The 16,777-nt window shown below is 36.8% G+C and overlaps 2 protein-coding genes across 2 annotated transcripts; one reads left to right on the top strand and one right to left on the bottom strand.

The window, feature by feature from the left end:
• Positions 1–4,158: 4,158 nt before the first annotated feature.
• Positions 4,159–5,704, bottom strand: LOC127870895 (M-phase inducer phosphatase 1-like). The gene is made up of 4 exons (XM_052413479.1): positions 5,465–5,704; positions 5,227–5,325; positions 4,734–4,976; positions 4,159–4,551 (listed from the first exon to the last, which is right to left on the bottom strand). Exons 2-4 carry the CDS (start codon positions 5,323–5,325, stop codon positions 4,396–4,398), a joined length of 498 nt encoding a protein of 165 aa, XP_052269439.1. The 5' UTR covers positions 5,465–5,704; the 3' UTR covers positions 4,159–4,395.
• An 8,294-nt stretch (positions 5,705–13,998) lies between these two features.
• On the top strand, positions 13,999–16,306 carry LOC127870878 (uncharacterized). The gene is made up of 2 exons (XM_052413454.1): positions 13,999–14,124; positions 14,809–16,306. The coding sequence occupies exons 1-2, from the start codon at positions 14,072–14,074 to the stop codon at positions 16,208–16,210; spliced, it is 1,455 nt and encodes a 484-aa protein (XP_052269414.1). The 5' UTR covers positions 13,999–14,071; the 3' UTR covers positions 16,211–16,306.
• The last annotated feature ends 471 nt before the right edge of the window (positions 16,307–16,777 follow it).

Raw genomic sequence — 16,777 nt, 5'->3', positions numbered from 1 at the left:
CCCTGTTGAGCCCCCCTCTGAAAATTTTCTGGATACGCCTCTGCACACATAGGTTTATATTAAATTTAGAGATCACTTTTACGTGAAATATTTAAAGTACACGTGCACACATTTATTATTTTAATTTGGTATTTACATTAAATCGGCATTAGTGCCCTAATTGTGCCTAAATATATTTTAATATATGTAATGTATAGCTCTGGACAGTTTAACATTCAAATACAGACACGTATAAAATAATGCTTCGGTTATTTCATTTATAAGTGGTCCAACCATAGTGTTGGGTTTGTTTATTTACTAGAAGTAGGGTACACTCAAGAGTACTGTTACCACAACTTATACATGTCACGCCCTAGTGTTATAAGAACATTATTTGTGACATGCTAGTTATGTTGTGAACATTATTTGAAGTTATCCGAGCACAATGTGTTTGAGTAAGCACCAATCAAATGCTAGTTGTTGAGGTATCTGTCACCTAACTTGCTATATTTGTGAGTGTATTACTAGTCAGAAGTTGATTCGGAATATGTCTTCTTGATACATGCAAGTTGTGTGTGTGACATATTTATTGGCGATGGGTACTTAACTTGTCAAATCATATTTTGATAGTATCTTACATTTTCGAACGCCAGTTTTATGTGTTCTTCATGTCACACGATAGTGTTTTGTTTGTGTACCAAACGTGCTCTGTGAAAACGGGGCTGTATCAATGAGAGTTGAGGTTCGTGTGAGATATGACTACGGAATTCTCACAGGCATATCCAGGACGACACTTTCCGCATTGACTGGATATTTTTATGAAGAGACACACAATTTAATAAAAGCTGAAAGTGTCGTTCATGAATCGCCTGTGCGAACTGCACAGGCTAATCTGTGATGACACTTTACGCATATGCAAACTAGGCTCATATGCACACACACGATAGTTACGATAGTGCCTTCTTGCGACGCGCTGGTTTTGTGGGTTGCTTCTTATAATATAGTTCTGAGAAAACTGGGCATAATGCCTGTGCGTAAAGTGTCCGTCCTAGATTAGCCTGTGCAGTCCACACAGGCTAATCAGGAACGACACTTTCCGCCTAAACCTGATTTTCGGATAGGAGGGACTTCCTTGGAAAGTGTCGTCCCTGATAAGCCTGTGCGGACTGCACAGGCTTATCTGGGACGACACTTTACGCACATGCATTATGCCCAGTTTTTCAGAACAAGACACTTATAATCTAGTTTGATGAGGGAATAACTCAGCATAGATTACTTAAGTGTGAATCTTATATACCGGTACTGCATGTTAGTTGACAAGTCATATACAAGTTGAAATAGTATTCAAGTTGTAACACGCCAATACCTCTTTTCTCACATTCTGTTTTTGTGCGTTTCATTGGTACAACCTGCTAGTTTTTACGCACTGTAAAAGTTGCATGCTGTCGTTTAAATATATTCCTTCATTGATTTTCATGACAGGTAACCAATGTTCGATGGTTCAATACACACTTATCTCGTGATTTGTAAATATTGCTCGAACAGCACCTGTCATTGCACGACGTGTATATGTAGTGAATAATAGGTAATTGTCCCATCGTTTTGTAATATATCAGGCGAGGCTGAGAATAATATAAAGGCGAGGCTTGCCGAGCCGTTATTTTATTCGTGCCGAGCCTGATATATTACAAAACGATGGGACAGTAACCTGTTTTTTTGTTAATCATACCACATTTTCCTAATAAATCTGCAAAACAATCCATTTTTTATATTTAAAATGTGTGGATCCTCGCTGATTTTGCTGATCCGGCTTTTACACGTTGACATACATGTAGCAACGGCGTTCGAAAAGACGACACGAATAATCGCTTATTTTAAAAAGGGCTGTTTGTAAAACATGCATGCCCTCCATATGGGCTGTCAGTTGTAGTGGCAGCCATTGTGTGAATACGTTTTTTGTCACTGTGACCTTCAACTTTGACCTAGTGACCTGAAAATCAATAGGGGTCATCTGCCAGTCATAATCAATGTACCTATAAAGTTTCATACTCCTTGACCTTATTATTCTTGAGTTATCATCAGGAAACCATTTTACTGTTTCGGGTCACTGTGACCTTGACCTTTGACCTTGTGACCTGAACATCAATAGGGATAATCTGCGAGTCATGATCAATGTACCTATGAAGTTTCATTAACCTAGGCGTAAGCTTTCTTGAGATATTATCCGGAAACCATTTTACTGTGTCAAGTCACTGTGACCTTGACCTTTGACCTAGTGACCTGAAAGTCAATAGGGGTCATCTGCGAGTCATGACCAATGTACCTATGAAGTTTCATGATCCTAGGCGTAAGCGTTATTGAGTTATCATCCGGAAACCATTTTTCTAAGTTGAGTAACCATGACCTTGATCTTTGACCTAGTGACCTGAAAATCAATAGGGGTCATCTGCGAATCATGTTCAATGTACCTATGAAGTTTCATGATCCTAGTCATAAGCGTTCTTGAGTTATCATCCGGAAACCATTTTACTATTTCGGGTCACCGTGACCTTGACCTTTGACCTAGTGACCTGAAAATCAAAAGGTGTAATCTGCGAGTCATGATCAATGTACCTATGAAGTTTTATGATCCTAGGCATAAGCGTTCTTGAGTTATCATCCGGAAACCATTTCACTATATCGGGTCACCGTGACATTGGCCTTTGACCTAGTGATCTCGAAATTAATAGGGGTCATTTGCCAGTCATGCTCAATGTACCTATGTAGTTTCATGATCCTAGGCATAAGCGTTCTTTAGTTATCATCCGGAAACTATTTTACTATTTCGGGTCACCGTGACCTTGACCTTTGACCTAGTGACCTGAAAATCAATAGGGATCATCTGCCAGTCATGATCAATGTACGTATGAAGTTTCATGATCCTAGGCCTAAGCGTTCCTGAGTTATCATCCGGAAACCATCTGGTGGACGGACATACGGACATACGGACGGACATACGGACCGACATGTGCAAAACAATATACCCCCTCTTCTTCGAAAGGGGGCATAAATATTGTATAGAGGAAAAAAGTTGTTTGCGCTACGAATGGGAAGAGTTCACCCGCTTTAATTATAAACGTTTTAAATTGGAGATCAGGGATGGACTGCAGCGACAAATTTAATCGAAGAACTCACTTCATCGAATAGTTTGGCGACGCCATTTTGGAGATGTGTATTGAAATTGACGTTTTGAGGATGGTGTCAATATTGACATAAGCGTGTTAAATCGTTTGTTGAAATAGTTGAGGATTAGCATACAGTTATCATTTGTCTTGACTTTCTGTGCAACACTCGCGAGTGTAATGACTATATCGATATTTAAGATTCATTGTCCCATCGATGACGTCATTTATCTTCTGTAGTGCGGGATGTAGTGATTTTTAAAAAATAAACGTTTTTGTGACGTATGACTTTAAACTATAATAAAATATGTACGTACTTGCTTCTTGGTATCAAATTGTTTGGTTTGTTGAATCTGATTCATGTTGATAGAAATTGTTAACTTTATTGCAAATCCAACGTAACTCCAAACCTTGACTGATATAAGAACTTCCTGTTGACCATGATATAAAAATATATATCAGGCAACGTTATATCAGGCAGATATCAATGCGGTGGTATGATAAATGATGATATTGATGTTCGCTTTTGTTGGCACGAATGTTAACGCTTGGGTTGTTGCACAGACTACAAACTCTGTCAATGACGTATGAATTGACAGCCAGCATTATGCATACGAGCCTCGCTCTGAAATCGGGGCTGCATGAGCGTTAAGGGTCCTCCGAGATTAGTCTTTTCAGTCCGCTCAGGCCAAACATGGACCACACTTTCCACCTTTACTGGATTTTTGTTGAGAATAGATTTCCTTTTAAACGAAATAACCCTTAACGTAGGAAAATGCCGTTCAAGATTAGCCTAGCCGGACTGCACTGGCGTATATGACAGGACACTTTAAGCACATGCAATAAGCCCCGTTTTCCCAGAACGCGGCTCGTATAAAATGTTGATTTTTTATTATTCGGTTGTTATGTGATTCATATGCAACATGTTTTACACGTTTGCATTTTTTCCACATGTCCTTTGATCCACATTTTACCGAAGCACCAATTTTAACATTAAACGGACATCATTTTAATCAGCTTTATTGCACACATAAAGTATTGAAATAAAATAAATACATTTATAATAGAGCAAAATAATTTAAACTATCATACCACCATTATGCACAGTTCTTTTACGATAAATGTGGATATGTTCACATAAGTTTAAAACATTAACAATACAACGTTAACAGTATAAACAATATCACAGACGCATAGCATATATTCCATACTAATATCTTAACAAAACTTTTACACCATGAATCATAATGGACGCTTAGAAGCAAAGTCTCGTGCCACTCCCATTTACACGTGACTTCTGACGTGGCTTGTCCCCCGCCGCCCAGGATTTGGACTTAACCCGGAAGTGACGTAGATCCTCGGAATGTTTCTTGTGAAGCATGGGCATGTAACTCTGAGGAAAACAGTGTTCCTGGAACAAATGGTGACGCATTTAAATGGAAACTTTTCTAAAGGAAAACTTCATTCATCTTCAGTGATTTGACAATGTTTTAGATCCATCAACTTAACTCTCAATTATAATTACGGAAAAACAACTAATGTTTTTATTTTTAGATTGTTTCGTTATTTTTTTTTTGTTATATTTAAATATACCTTATGCGTTTGGAAGAATTCTTTGTATCCGCCCTCGAGTAGGTACATTTCCGGGAAGTTCAATCTCGGGTACAATTCCGCATTGAGTTCTCGATCTAGTGATCTAAGAAGGCGGTACAGTTTAGGACCTCGTTCTGTGGAGAACTCGCAGTGGAAGATGATCACGTGATTCTTGTTTGGTGACGTCACGGTGTTGTCAAGAAACTCCTTGATGGCTTGCTTATTATACAAGTTGATGGCCCCCTGTGGTATAAAACGAATGCTTTCAAAGCGTCAACATGTATCTGAAATTGGTATTGGTGACGTAATTCAATAAAATAAGTCCGATGTTATTTTCTTCTATGCGGAGTCATGGTATTTAATAAATATATCAACCAATCTTAAAGCAACACCCCGTCTTCGTTTGTTTGTAACCATTCACAGTGATTTCCTCTGAAACGGACTGTTGGTTTTACATATATTATGTAATTGTTCAATCAGATTGCTCTCATACCTTGATATGTCCACCATCGTACTCATACGGGTATCTGCAGTCTACGATAGTCAGGTGATCAATCTGGTTTCTGTATACGCCGTTGAGTACATCTGACATCTTGTTAAATAGGACATAAATATATAAGCTATGCTAACTTAAACGAATACATAAGATTTAGATTTCAAGAATGTATAATTTTGTATAAGAATATTTCGACACAATAATTACATTTACGAGTAATTACTTAATTTATTACCGTTTGTGGTGTTATAGCATTCAAATCATTGTGTTTTCCAACAGTGGTGGTCAGTACGTTTTCACGTGACCCGTCAGCAACGAGTCTGGGCTCCGTGGACAGGCGTTCGACAGCTTTGATGATGGTTGATATTGACGTGGTATTTCTGACGTCATTGGTGTCGTCTGACGTCAGCTCACAACTCTGAGAACGACGGCGTTTCCTTTGGTTGTGTAAGTCAGCATCGTCAATTGGGCGTTTTCCGATCTGTTGACATTAGGGGAGGATCTCCATTCAATTCGATTTTAGAAAATAGATAAAACAATATTAATATTATGTGACGAGGACAATGTTGTGATGAACAGTCGGTCGACCGGTCGGGCTGTCGGTCGTTCGGGCCGTCGGGCGGGCGGGCGGGAGGTCGGGCGGGCGTGTGGGCGGGCGGGCAGGCAGGCCGACAGGCAGGCAATCAGTCCGTCATAGAGGCACTCAGTCAGACAGTCAGTCTATCAGGCAGTCATTTAACCAATCAATCAGCAGTATCAGCATCCCCAGCAGCATAACAATCATCATCATGAACAAAAAAATCACCATCACAACATCGTAGTCTTCTTCACATTGCTTTAATTACAAACCATCATAAAGATTGCTTAAAATTGTCAAACATCCTGTTCACAATCAGTAGCATTGCAAACATCTCAACGTCCATTTTGAGAACTTATCGGAGACTTACCGGAATGTCCGTAACTTATCGGAGACTGATCGGAATGTCCGTAACTAATCGGAGACTTACCGGAATGTCCGTAACTTATCGGAGACTTACCGGAATGTCCGTATTGAAATATTTTCCCGCAGACACATCCACGTTGTCATCTATCGGCGCTCCGAAACCCGATGCCATTCTTAAATGAAACCAGATTTTATTTTTTTGTTAAAAATCAGCATGCTATTTAAAGGGGCCTATTCATAGATTTTGGCATATTTTGAAGTTTGTCATTAAATGCTTTATATTGATAAATGTTAACATTGGATCTTAAAGCGGGTATATACGATTTTTTATATGTGTTTAATTGTAATATATTGATAAAATATGTTACAATAACACAAAATAGGCAAGAAAAATTATACATTAAAGCCGAATTTCATAAAATGCAGCAAAGACAAATTAGCGCCCCGAGCCGATAGTGACGTACATATTTTCCTACAATAACCGAAGCTTTCGTCTTTGTATTATAAACCGTTAAACTACGAGGGGTGTTCCAGAAGTTTGTGGATTTACGCTATAACTTATTAGTTTGCTGGTAAAAGTCAATGACATTTACATATTATACAAACCAATTATCACGGACTTTATATATAAGCTAAAAATGCATGAATTCCATAAAGCGCGTTCGAAACGCGTTGCCATGAAGACCTCAGTAACGACATGCGGCGCACGCGTGTATTTTATCATAAGTATGAGCGTTACGCGAATTTAAATTTGGTTTAAATGTCGTTGATAAACAGAATTTACGGCAAATTTCACGTTACAGCGCCTATGTCCTCCTTACAGCCCGGATTTGGCCCCTATGGACTTCCGCGTCTTCCCGGAAGTTAAATCACAGTTGCGCGATTTTCGCTTTGCAAGTAAACAGGAAGTTACAGTTGCAGCAAAGCGAATCGTGTCGTCTTTTGACGCTGGCTGGCATAGAGACACTTTTGACAAGTGGATTTCCCGACACATAAAGTGCATTCGCGTTGGAGGTGATTATGTGGAAAAGAGTTGACAGTTGTTAACTTCATAACGTCATTGACGTTGAACAGAAACGTTACACGTGCGTCGGTGTGCGCATTGTGCACATGTTTAAATCTCTGATATATATTTATTGTGTTATGTATTTCCATGATATTTGGAGAGTAGATTTGGAAAGGACGAAATATTCTTAACATGCTATTTGTTTGTCCATTTATGTTACCAAATGAAAGTTGTAGCGAAAATCCACAAACTTCTGGAACACCCCTCGTAAGTTTAGATGCACATCGTACATGTATGGTATACATGCTGGCGAATTCGGCTGTTCAGCCGTTTTCAATTTCAGAATTAAACATCTGGCTTATTTCGCATTTTTCGACACATGTTCTTCTTAACTTTTTTTTTAATTTATATTGAAATATATATATATAATAAGTTTTTTACACAGTTTATATAAATTCATAAATATTTGACAAAATCGTATATACCCGCTTTAAAAGCTCCAGTAAAAAATCAAGAATAAAATTAAAAAAGGACAAAAAAGTAGCCGGTACCAGGCTCGAACCAGTGACCCACGGAGTCCTGGAGTTAGTCTGAAGTGAAAACGCATTTGCCCTCTCGGCTATTCCGCCGGGTATACACAGTTTAAGTATTTTATACCTTATATAAGCAATCTTCGTAGTTTCGTAAATTTAAACGACAACAACAGAACTCTCCAAATTATTCAATCGTTTCGCGTTGCAACGCTTTATAATTTTTAGGTTTTCAAATCGTCAAAAGATACATATAATGGCAATATTGGACTAAGGTAAATGTTCAGTAATACTGTTCCCTCACAAATATCATAACTCAAACGAAAATTTGCGAATCTGAAACAACTTTTTTCAATAAAGTCAATTTACCACCCGTTTTTCATCGATAAACAAATTTTCTCCGCTGATTCTGTCGCGAGTCAATATCTTCTCAAATCCAAAGAGTAACTCAACGCAATTTTGGATTTACCTGCAATGCATATAGGTGTGTATATTATCACTTACCAATGATTAATATTCAACCTAGGTTGTATCCGTCATTGATTGCCATACCAATGTTTCTACATGATATACCGTGGGAAAACCGGCGGAGAAAAAAGATGAGCCAACTGATTACCAATAAAATTACACTTGTCTTTTAATCACTCCTTTATTTAGGTCTAAAAAGCAAATATCGTTTGATCCTTTAACGTTAATTACGACAAAATCGAACACGTTACCGTGAACAAGAAAAGTAGGAACCCGACTGCAGGTAACTGTTGAAATAGCGCGTCGTTTTACAAGTTGAATTTCCGTGCGATTGTTTACTTATACGCCCTACGAGATTTACAAATTGATATCCAGAGGCAATTAAAAAGCGTGTTTGAATAAACGTGAGTTACGATGATGCTATTGATATGAAAAATTATTCCAAAAAATCATTTTAATCAGAATTCACAAAAAAAAACATGAATAAAAGATTTCTAACTTACAATAGGTCATCCAGTCCCATCGCGTGTTTTACCTAGTCCCAATAAAGTCCGAAATTCTCAAACCAAATGACAATTATGCGTAATAACTACAGATCGACTGAAGGCAAGTTTTGTGAAAATCGGATCACTGAGACGATACCATATGACAAAGATTTGAAATGCATGCTTAAAACATGTTTGCGATTACATTTACGAATAATCGATAGATCTATTGTTAGGCTGATTACCAATATTGTTCTGTTGTCGCGTACTTTTTGTCGCTAGAGTTGTGTATTTCACAGATTAGTCAATATTACGGCAGATATGTATTGAACTTATACGTTTTCACTTAATCCTCAGCTTTAATGCATATATTTACCTTATAAAGCTTTAAATATTGTGGATCCATGGATTTGTAACTGCCATAACAATTCATAACTATTTTTTTATTGAATCTGCGTAAAACGGAATAAATATGATGCGTGGTAGTACTTCGCAACATGTTTCTTTTTTGTATCATAAAACATTACGAAAATATTATTGTCCGTTCCAATTTTTGCTGAGAAATTATGTTTCCACCAGAAAATATGTAGCGTAATTAAAATATATTCTTACCGAACTTCATTTGGTGTCCTGTACCCATAGCCCTTATATTGCGGGTTAACATCCAAATACTGTGGTGGCATGATTATCAGCTTCTTTCTTTAACCGAATGTGCCTACTACCAAAAAACAAGTCGATGAATGCTTCTTATGTCGCCTAAGAGGCATATATACAGCCACCAAAGATGGCATTAAAGTTGTCACAATTCACGGCGAAAAGCATCGGTTTTCCCGCCTCTCACATCTGCACACATGAACATCTGCAACGCAATTAGGAATGTTTGCACAATCAGGTAAATACTCGAGATGTTAGTGTCTTTTGTCACAGTCGATAACTAATAATTGGAAGACAATTGCTATGAAATTACCTCGTTGACAATTCAACAGTTTGTTGATGAGTTGGGATTTCTACACAAGCTCTGCGACAGATGAAAACTTTACCGCTTGATTATTTGGATGGCTCTGTAGTTATAACACTTTAGTTTCAGTAAACATATACAACTTGACCACTTGATTATTTTGATGGCTCTGTAGTTATTACACTTTAAATTAAATAAAAATTTAAACAGAACGGAACATAATTTAATTACCCATATACTATACAGTATATCGTATTTAAAATGATAATGCTATTTTTTTCAAAAATATATATAAATCTAGTAACGGATGAACTTAAGAGATATTCAAACACAACTCGTTTTATCTCTCATGTTCATAGTAGTATATACTATATATAGTTGTATCAAAATAATAAAAATACCCATAATGTTGTCAGCCCATACCGACTTAAATGTGACAAACTTTGCAGTTTTGCTATTACTAAATTGTGTACGCATTTAGACATTTTATTTTGTTAAATTGCTTGAAAAAAAAGAGCTCCGGAAAATCAATCATTCTTTTCTGATTACCAATGTGTGCCGTTACACTCTTAAATAATATGTAGTATACGTGAGTGAATCAACATTTAGGATACTGATAATGTTTACTATCGGTTACACTTGTAAACAACAAGGACAATATGAACATGTAAGGACATGAAAAATGCATCGTAAATGTAAAATTGACGTTTTATGCGGTATATTTCAAACATAGTTAACAGTGTATTCTAAAATTATCTTTACACTCAGAACACAATAAGCGTTGTCAAACTACCGGTACTCGTATTAAATGCTGAAAGAAGTTTCGAACATTAGAATAGCGCAGTTAAATATATTTAAAATTTCGCTTTTTCCAAAAAAATATTATCGAAATCATGTTCTGATTATCGTTATTTTTTCTATAAGTAAACAACTCATTATCGTTTTAATGCTGTTAAAAAAATCGGGCTATCGCCCTCGTGGTATAACTCCTATTCATCAGAACTCCCAATCATTGTTTGTTCACCAATTAACAACGGAAAATATAACAAAAATCTGAAGCATTTCGCCATTTAAACCAAGGTTTTGTGAAGACTATGTATTACTTTGAGGAAAACATTTTTAAACCATAAAAGGTCGCCGTGGTGTAATGGATAGGGTGTCCGCCTAGCGACCGGGAGGTCATAAGTTCGATCCCCGCGGGAGCGTTCTTTAGACCTCCCAAAGACATCAAGTACTCGTTCCTAGGCCCAGGAAACGGACTCGAGAGCGTTTATATAAGCCTCAGGCTTTCGATGCAATCGAGCTAAAACAAATAGGTTTAAACTAAACCATTTAATGGGTAGAACAAGTATTTTATATTTAAAATTTGGAGGCGTCCAGCACATAGCGTACAGAAATGGCATTAAAGCTGTAACGATTCACGGCCAAATCAATGGTAATCGCGTCTTTCGTTTCGTTTATTTAAAAATGCACATTTTCACAATATGTGAGTAGAATGAGCAAATACAGTTTAGATAACATAATTACAGAGTCACGCCATTTAAAGGAAACAACGGTAAATTTCACTTCTGCTCCGCAATCGGGAATGCGTGCACAATCAGGTAAACAATCGAGCACATAGTGCATTTGTTACAGTCGATAACTAATAATTTGAAGACAATTGCGATGTCATAACCTCGTTGACTATTCAACAGTTTGTTGATGAGTTTGGATTTCTACACAAGCTCTGCGACAGATGTAAACTGGTCCGCTTGATTATTATGATGATTATAAAATATGCAGTATACGTGATGAATCAACATTTGGTTTACGATTATGTTTATTATCAGGTACACTTAAAAAAAAATGACTATTTGAGGATGTAAGAAAATAAAGAATGCATATTAAATGTTAAAAGGCCTTTTTTGGGCGTGGTATATATCAATAAATATCAGTATATTCTAAAATCATATTTACATATTTGACAGATTACGCGTTGTCAAGCTGGTCGTATTCAATGCAGGAAGAAGTTCCGAACATGAGCATAGCATATTTAAAAATAGTTCGCATTCAAAGTGCACCTTTATCTAAAACATAGAAACAATGTTCTCATTATCGCTATCAATAAACACCTTTTTGTGGTTTTGCTTAGTGGCTGTTAAACATTTTGGGCAAACGTCATAGTGGTACAATTGCAACGAAATAAAAAAAAAAAACATCTTAAGCATTTTTGTACCAAGATGTTTTAAGACCATGTATTTCTGTTAGGGAAAACCTGGAGAAACGAACTTAGACTGTTTTATGGGTAGAGCCAGTACTTAAATTAAAGTTGGGAAGATAATCAATTGTCTTTGTGAACAGAGTTCGACGTCGGACAACCAATTAGTTTTACTACCTATCCACAGCAGTCTGGGAACAAATCAAAATTCTGAAATACGCTAAACACACGACTCGCTTGAATACCCGCATAAGGTCCTCTTTTTGTCAGTCAGTCGAAATATAAGCGCACGAAATATAAGCAATTGTTTTTGGAGCATACGTTAAAAGCGCCACTTAAGAAATAAGACACGATAATGTTTTATTGACGTAAACTGTCTGTCTGTCCGACTTAAGAAATCGGATTGATCTGATAACATACGACAAAGTGATCCGGCGTCTATAATCGATCCGCTGCCGTTATATAGCTGGGACGGAATATTGACGTCTGACCAAACTTTGCCTCATGTTATCGATGATAGTACATATCATCCTATTGTGTTAATTCCCTAATCTGTATTACCACACCCGCTTTCCTTACTTTCATTGCCATTCAACTAACTGCGTATTACATGACGTATCTCGTTTGCAATTCACTCTCTGTATGTTCGGGAAAATAATGTGTTCGTGGTTGGGTTTTGACCGTTAAATATTTAAATAAAAAAAATAATCTACATCTTTTCCGGATTGTGTGTTTGTCATGCATAATTAGAAACTACGACTAGAAATTTAAAAACCGCTCCGAACAGTCATTCGTAAATCGTGTTTTGGTAAGAACCGCCAGTATTTAAATAAGTATTAATGGATGGACGAACAGAAAATGGATTGTGCACGTCTGTGTGATTTTATATATATAAGCATTTGTTTCATGTTCTTATTGACGCGCGTCGTTTATAACATTGTGTGACTCTTTTTCAATAATGTCATCAATCAACTCTATATTTAAAGTTTTAATCGATATTTGAATTATTCAAATTGTTTTATACGCGTTATTACTATTATGTGGGTGTGCGCAAGTGTTCCCGTGCGCGTGCGCGTGTGTGTGTGTTTTCCGTTGATTTGTATCTTAATTGTATTAATCACCGTTGGCTAGGAGTGAGTGAAACCATTTTGTGCACTTGAAGTCGTGCGAGTGTTTACGAGTGTATTTCGAAGTTTATGAGGTCCTTCCGCGCTTGAAGAAACATTAATACCCCAAATCAACGAATATTTCGAAAAATATGTCGTCAAATAAAATGAACCCATAAGTAAATATACCTTATAGCAATAGACAAAATTTCAACGTTAGATGTGGTATGGTAAGTTTGGTAACATAGATTTAACGCGATACAAAATGCTCGTTTTATTACATTCGAAATTTACGAGTTATATTTATTTTAAATCACCATAGACGATAATGATATTTGAAGCTAGTTTTGAAGACTTGTAAAGTACATTCGCTGTCTTGGTGCCAACTCTCCAGATAAGATCTCTTGCATGGTTATGTAGTGATTTAAGGTCACTTCCAACAGCCTTGCTGTCGAGCTAGCTTTTCAGCGACGTGGTTAGAGTGTCTGACTCCCAACCCGGAGGGGCGTGGGTTCGATCCCCCATTGGAGCTCTGTATTTTTACAATAATGGCGAGGAGGCAAACACGAACTGTGATTCAGAACGTGGGTGTGAGCTGTCTAATGGCTTCAAGGAGCCGCTTGTGAAGCAGTCGACACTATAGCAAAGTGTCAATGTGACATGCTGTAGCTGGCATGTCTGGCCTTGAAACATTAAGAGGGGGATTGTAATGATTTAAGGTCACTTACAACAGCCTTGCTGTTGAGCTAGCTTTTCAGCGACGTGGTTAGAGTGTCTGACTACCACTTCGTAGGTCGTGGGTTCGATCCCCCATTGGAGCTCCGTATTTTTACAATAGTTACACTACATTCATTTATGTGAGGACATGGCACGACAACGCTGCTGGGAGATTGTTCCAAATATTTATAGTAAATGTTCACACACACTTCAGCGCATTTTTATTTTCTAACATTATACGATGTCTTCAATAATAAGAAATCGTTACTGCTATCGTCGACATTTTGATGTGGTTCCAATCTATATACGTCAATTTAAGTCGTTGATCAGACTGCAATTGATGACGAAGTCAATGGCGCCGTTGATGACGACGTTACTTAGCAACGTCATTTCTTGAACGCGAACGTACGCGACTGTAGTCTCACTCGTTATATGCGAACAAATAAATACAATTTTTCAAACGAACTGTCGACAAAAATGAACAGGTAATTTGGCCACATGTAGACGATGATGTACAAAGAGCAGTTCTTTATACAACATTAATGTTAAAATAAATTGTATAAAATTATTTTCTGAAGATAGTGTATGTCTTACAGAATGAGACTTTTGCTTCAAATAAGTACGCTTTGAAAAAACTTTAAATAATAATATCATCATCTTCCTAATAAAATGTTATTAATATTACTATATATAATAATAATAATAATAAAATAATAATAATTATAATTATAATTATAATTATTATTATTATTATTATTATTATTATTTTTTTTTTTTTTTTTATTTTTTTTTTTATCATTATTATTATTATTATAATAATAATTATTATTATTGTTATTATTATTATTATTCATTGTTGTTATTATTATTATTATTATTAATTTATCATTATTTATTATTATTATTATTATATTTATTATTATTATTATTATTATCTTTATTATTATTATGATTATTATTATATTATTATTATTATTACTTTATTATTGATTATTATTATAATTATTATAATTATTAGTATTATTATTATTATTATCATTATCATTATCATTATCATTATTAGTGTCATTATTATTATTATTATTATTATTATTATTATTATTATTATTATTATTATTATTATTATTATTATTATTATTATTATTATTATTATCCTTATTATACAACAGACGTACTACTAGATCTCAGCATACTGCTAAGACTCCGCCCGCCAGCCGGCATAGTCCCCCTGCATCGAGCGGACTGAATAAGTTATCGAGCTTTGCCAATGCCTCTCCTTCGGACTTGAATGGACTCGTAAGACACCCAGTTAATCTTTACTCAACCCAGCAAGAAAATAGCAATGCACGATTCAGCAAACCAGAAATGACCAAAAATGGGTACCAAAGTCGTATAACCATGCAGATGACGCGATACCTAGAAGCTGAAAGCATCAAGCGCCAACTCGGGGAGAGCATTGCACAGCAATGCTACTCGGCATCTACAGTTCAGGAAATAAACGAAGCTTTGCCCAAACCCATTAAAATACCTGCACAGTTTCAAGATGACCGCCAGTTTGCGGCCGATCGTGTCCATAGCCAGTATGTGGAGGAAGTGAGGAAATGCTATTCTTACGTCAGTAAACAATACGACCCTGTGCTGCGAGATAGAGAGCAAGGGCTAGACAAGACACGTACCAGTTTTCTAAAACAGAAGGCAAAAGAAGACGAGATCAGGAGAGCCGAAATGGAACGGGAGATGGAACTGGACTTGAAGAGGCACGAGTTGCTGAAGAAAAAAGAGCGCGAGAAATCTAGGAAGAAAGGCAGTAAGAAAGAGAATGAGCATTCAGTTGAGAAGACAGAATCTGATCATATAAATCGAACATCTGATCTGGCAAAAAAAGGAAAGAACATGAATACATGTACCATCATGACACAGATTGCTCCGGCTCCGCCCACTTTTGAGAAGCCTAAAATGAAGACTAATGTCGCCAATGAAATGCGAACACGCGCGCGCACTCCTCCAACTCAGGGTGAGCAACCAGAACTTGAGTCTTTGCACCAGCGTATACGGAGGCGCCATAACTTAATGGGCTCGGAAGACAATACTGTCGACATGGTACCGGCTCCACCCCTATATGCGAAACCGGACACTTGCAACGTCAGGAGACACAAATTTGTTGGAGACGGGAACACCCCAGAGAAAAATGCCGCACTGGATTTGCCAAGCGGATCGACTTCTTCTACTACTATTAATACGAATACATGTTTAGGCGCGTCTCATACGAACCATAAAAGTCTTCAGGATTTGAATGAAGAGCTGAAAGCAAAACAGGAGTCAGAGCTCAGCGAGGCTGAGATCAGAATGGGCTGCGGAGGTATTTCTTACCTGATAGACACGAACACCTTCCGCCCGTCAACAAGCAGACGAGAGATCACACGAGCCCACAAAGAGGTCGTGACCGGACAGTTCCGGCGACACGAGAAACCAGCCGTCATGAGCTGGAACGCTACTACCGCCAAGATGAAGGTCGGATTCAAGTCTAAATTGAGAAAAGAGCAGGACCAGGCCTCTTTCGACAAAACATGAACAATAACAACAGAACTGTAAATATTTATGTACCGGTATGTTAATATTGTTGAGTGTCACTGAACTCTCTGTTTAAAATAAAGTTGATTGAATGAAGTTGATTTTTTTTCTTTCGATTGTTTACTTGACAAAACAAATTGATGTATTTATTAACAGAACATGTTAATGCATTGTTTTGTTGTAGCTTTAAATTTTAAAACTTAACATAAGCGGAACTGTGGGCCACTAACAAGAACTTGAATAAAGGGAGTTAACTATTAGTTCAATATTGCAACTTGTTTCACGGTTATCTTCCTTCTACTAGTTGTGCAAACCTGCGCTTATATGTTTTTGCGAAATCGTCCATGCAGGTCCTAACTATAAAAGGGCATTAAGTGGGAAAAACGACTGATAGAGAATATGTTACATTATGTGTCATCACTTGTTCATACCATCTCTTAATGTCAACAAACTAAACATATCCGACTAATATAGTCACTGAGTACATACGTTACATTAACAAACATAAGAATACACGTTTGTTTTATTGAGATAATTAGGAATATATGTTAGCAACAATTTTTTTTT

This window comes from Dreissena polymorpha, chromosome 3, assembly GCF_020536995.1.
Source record: "Dreissena polymorpha isolate Duluth1 chromosome 3, UMN_Dpol_1.0, whole genome shotgun sequence".
Classification (NCBI taxonomy): domain Eukaryota; kingdom Metazoa; phylum Mollusca; class Bivalvia; order Myida; family Dreissenidae; genus Dreissena; species Dreissena polymorpha.
Note: the sequence above shows the minus strand (reverse complement) of the source record. Positions and strands in the feature narration are given on the sequence as shown.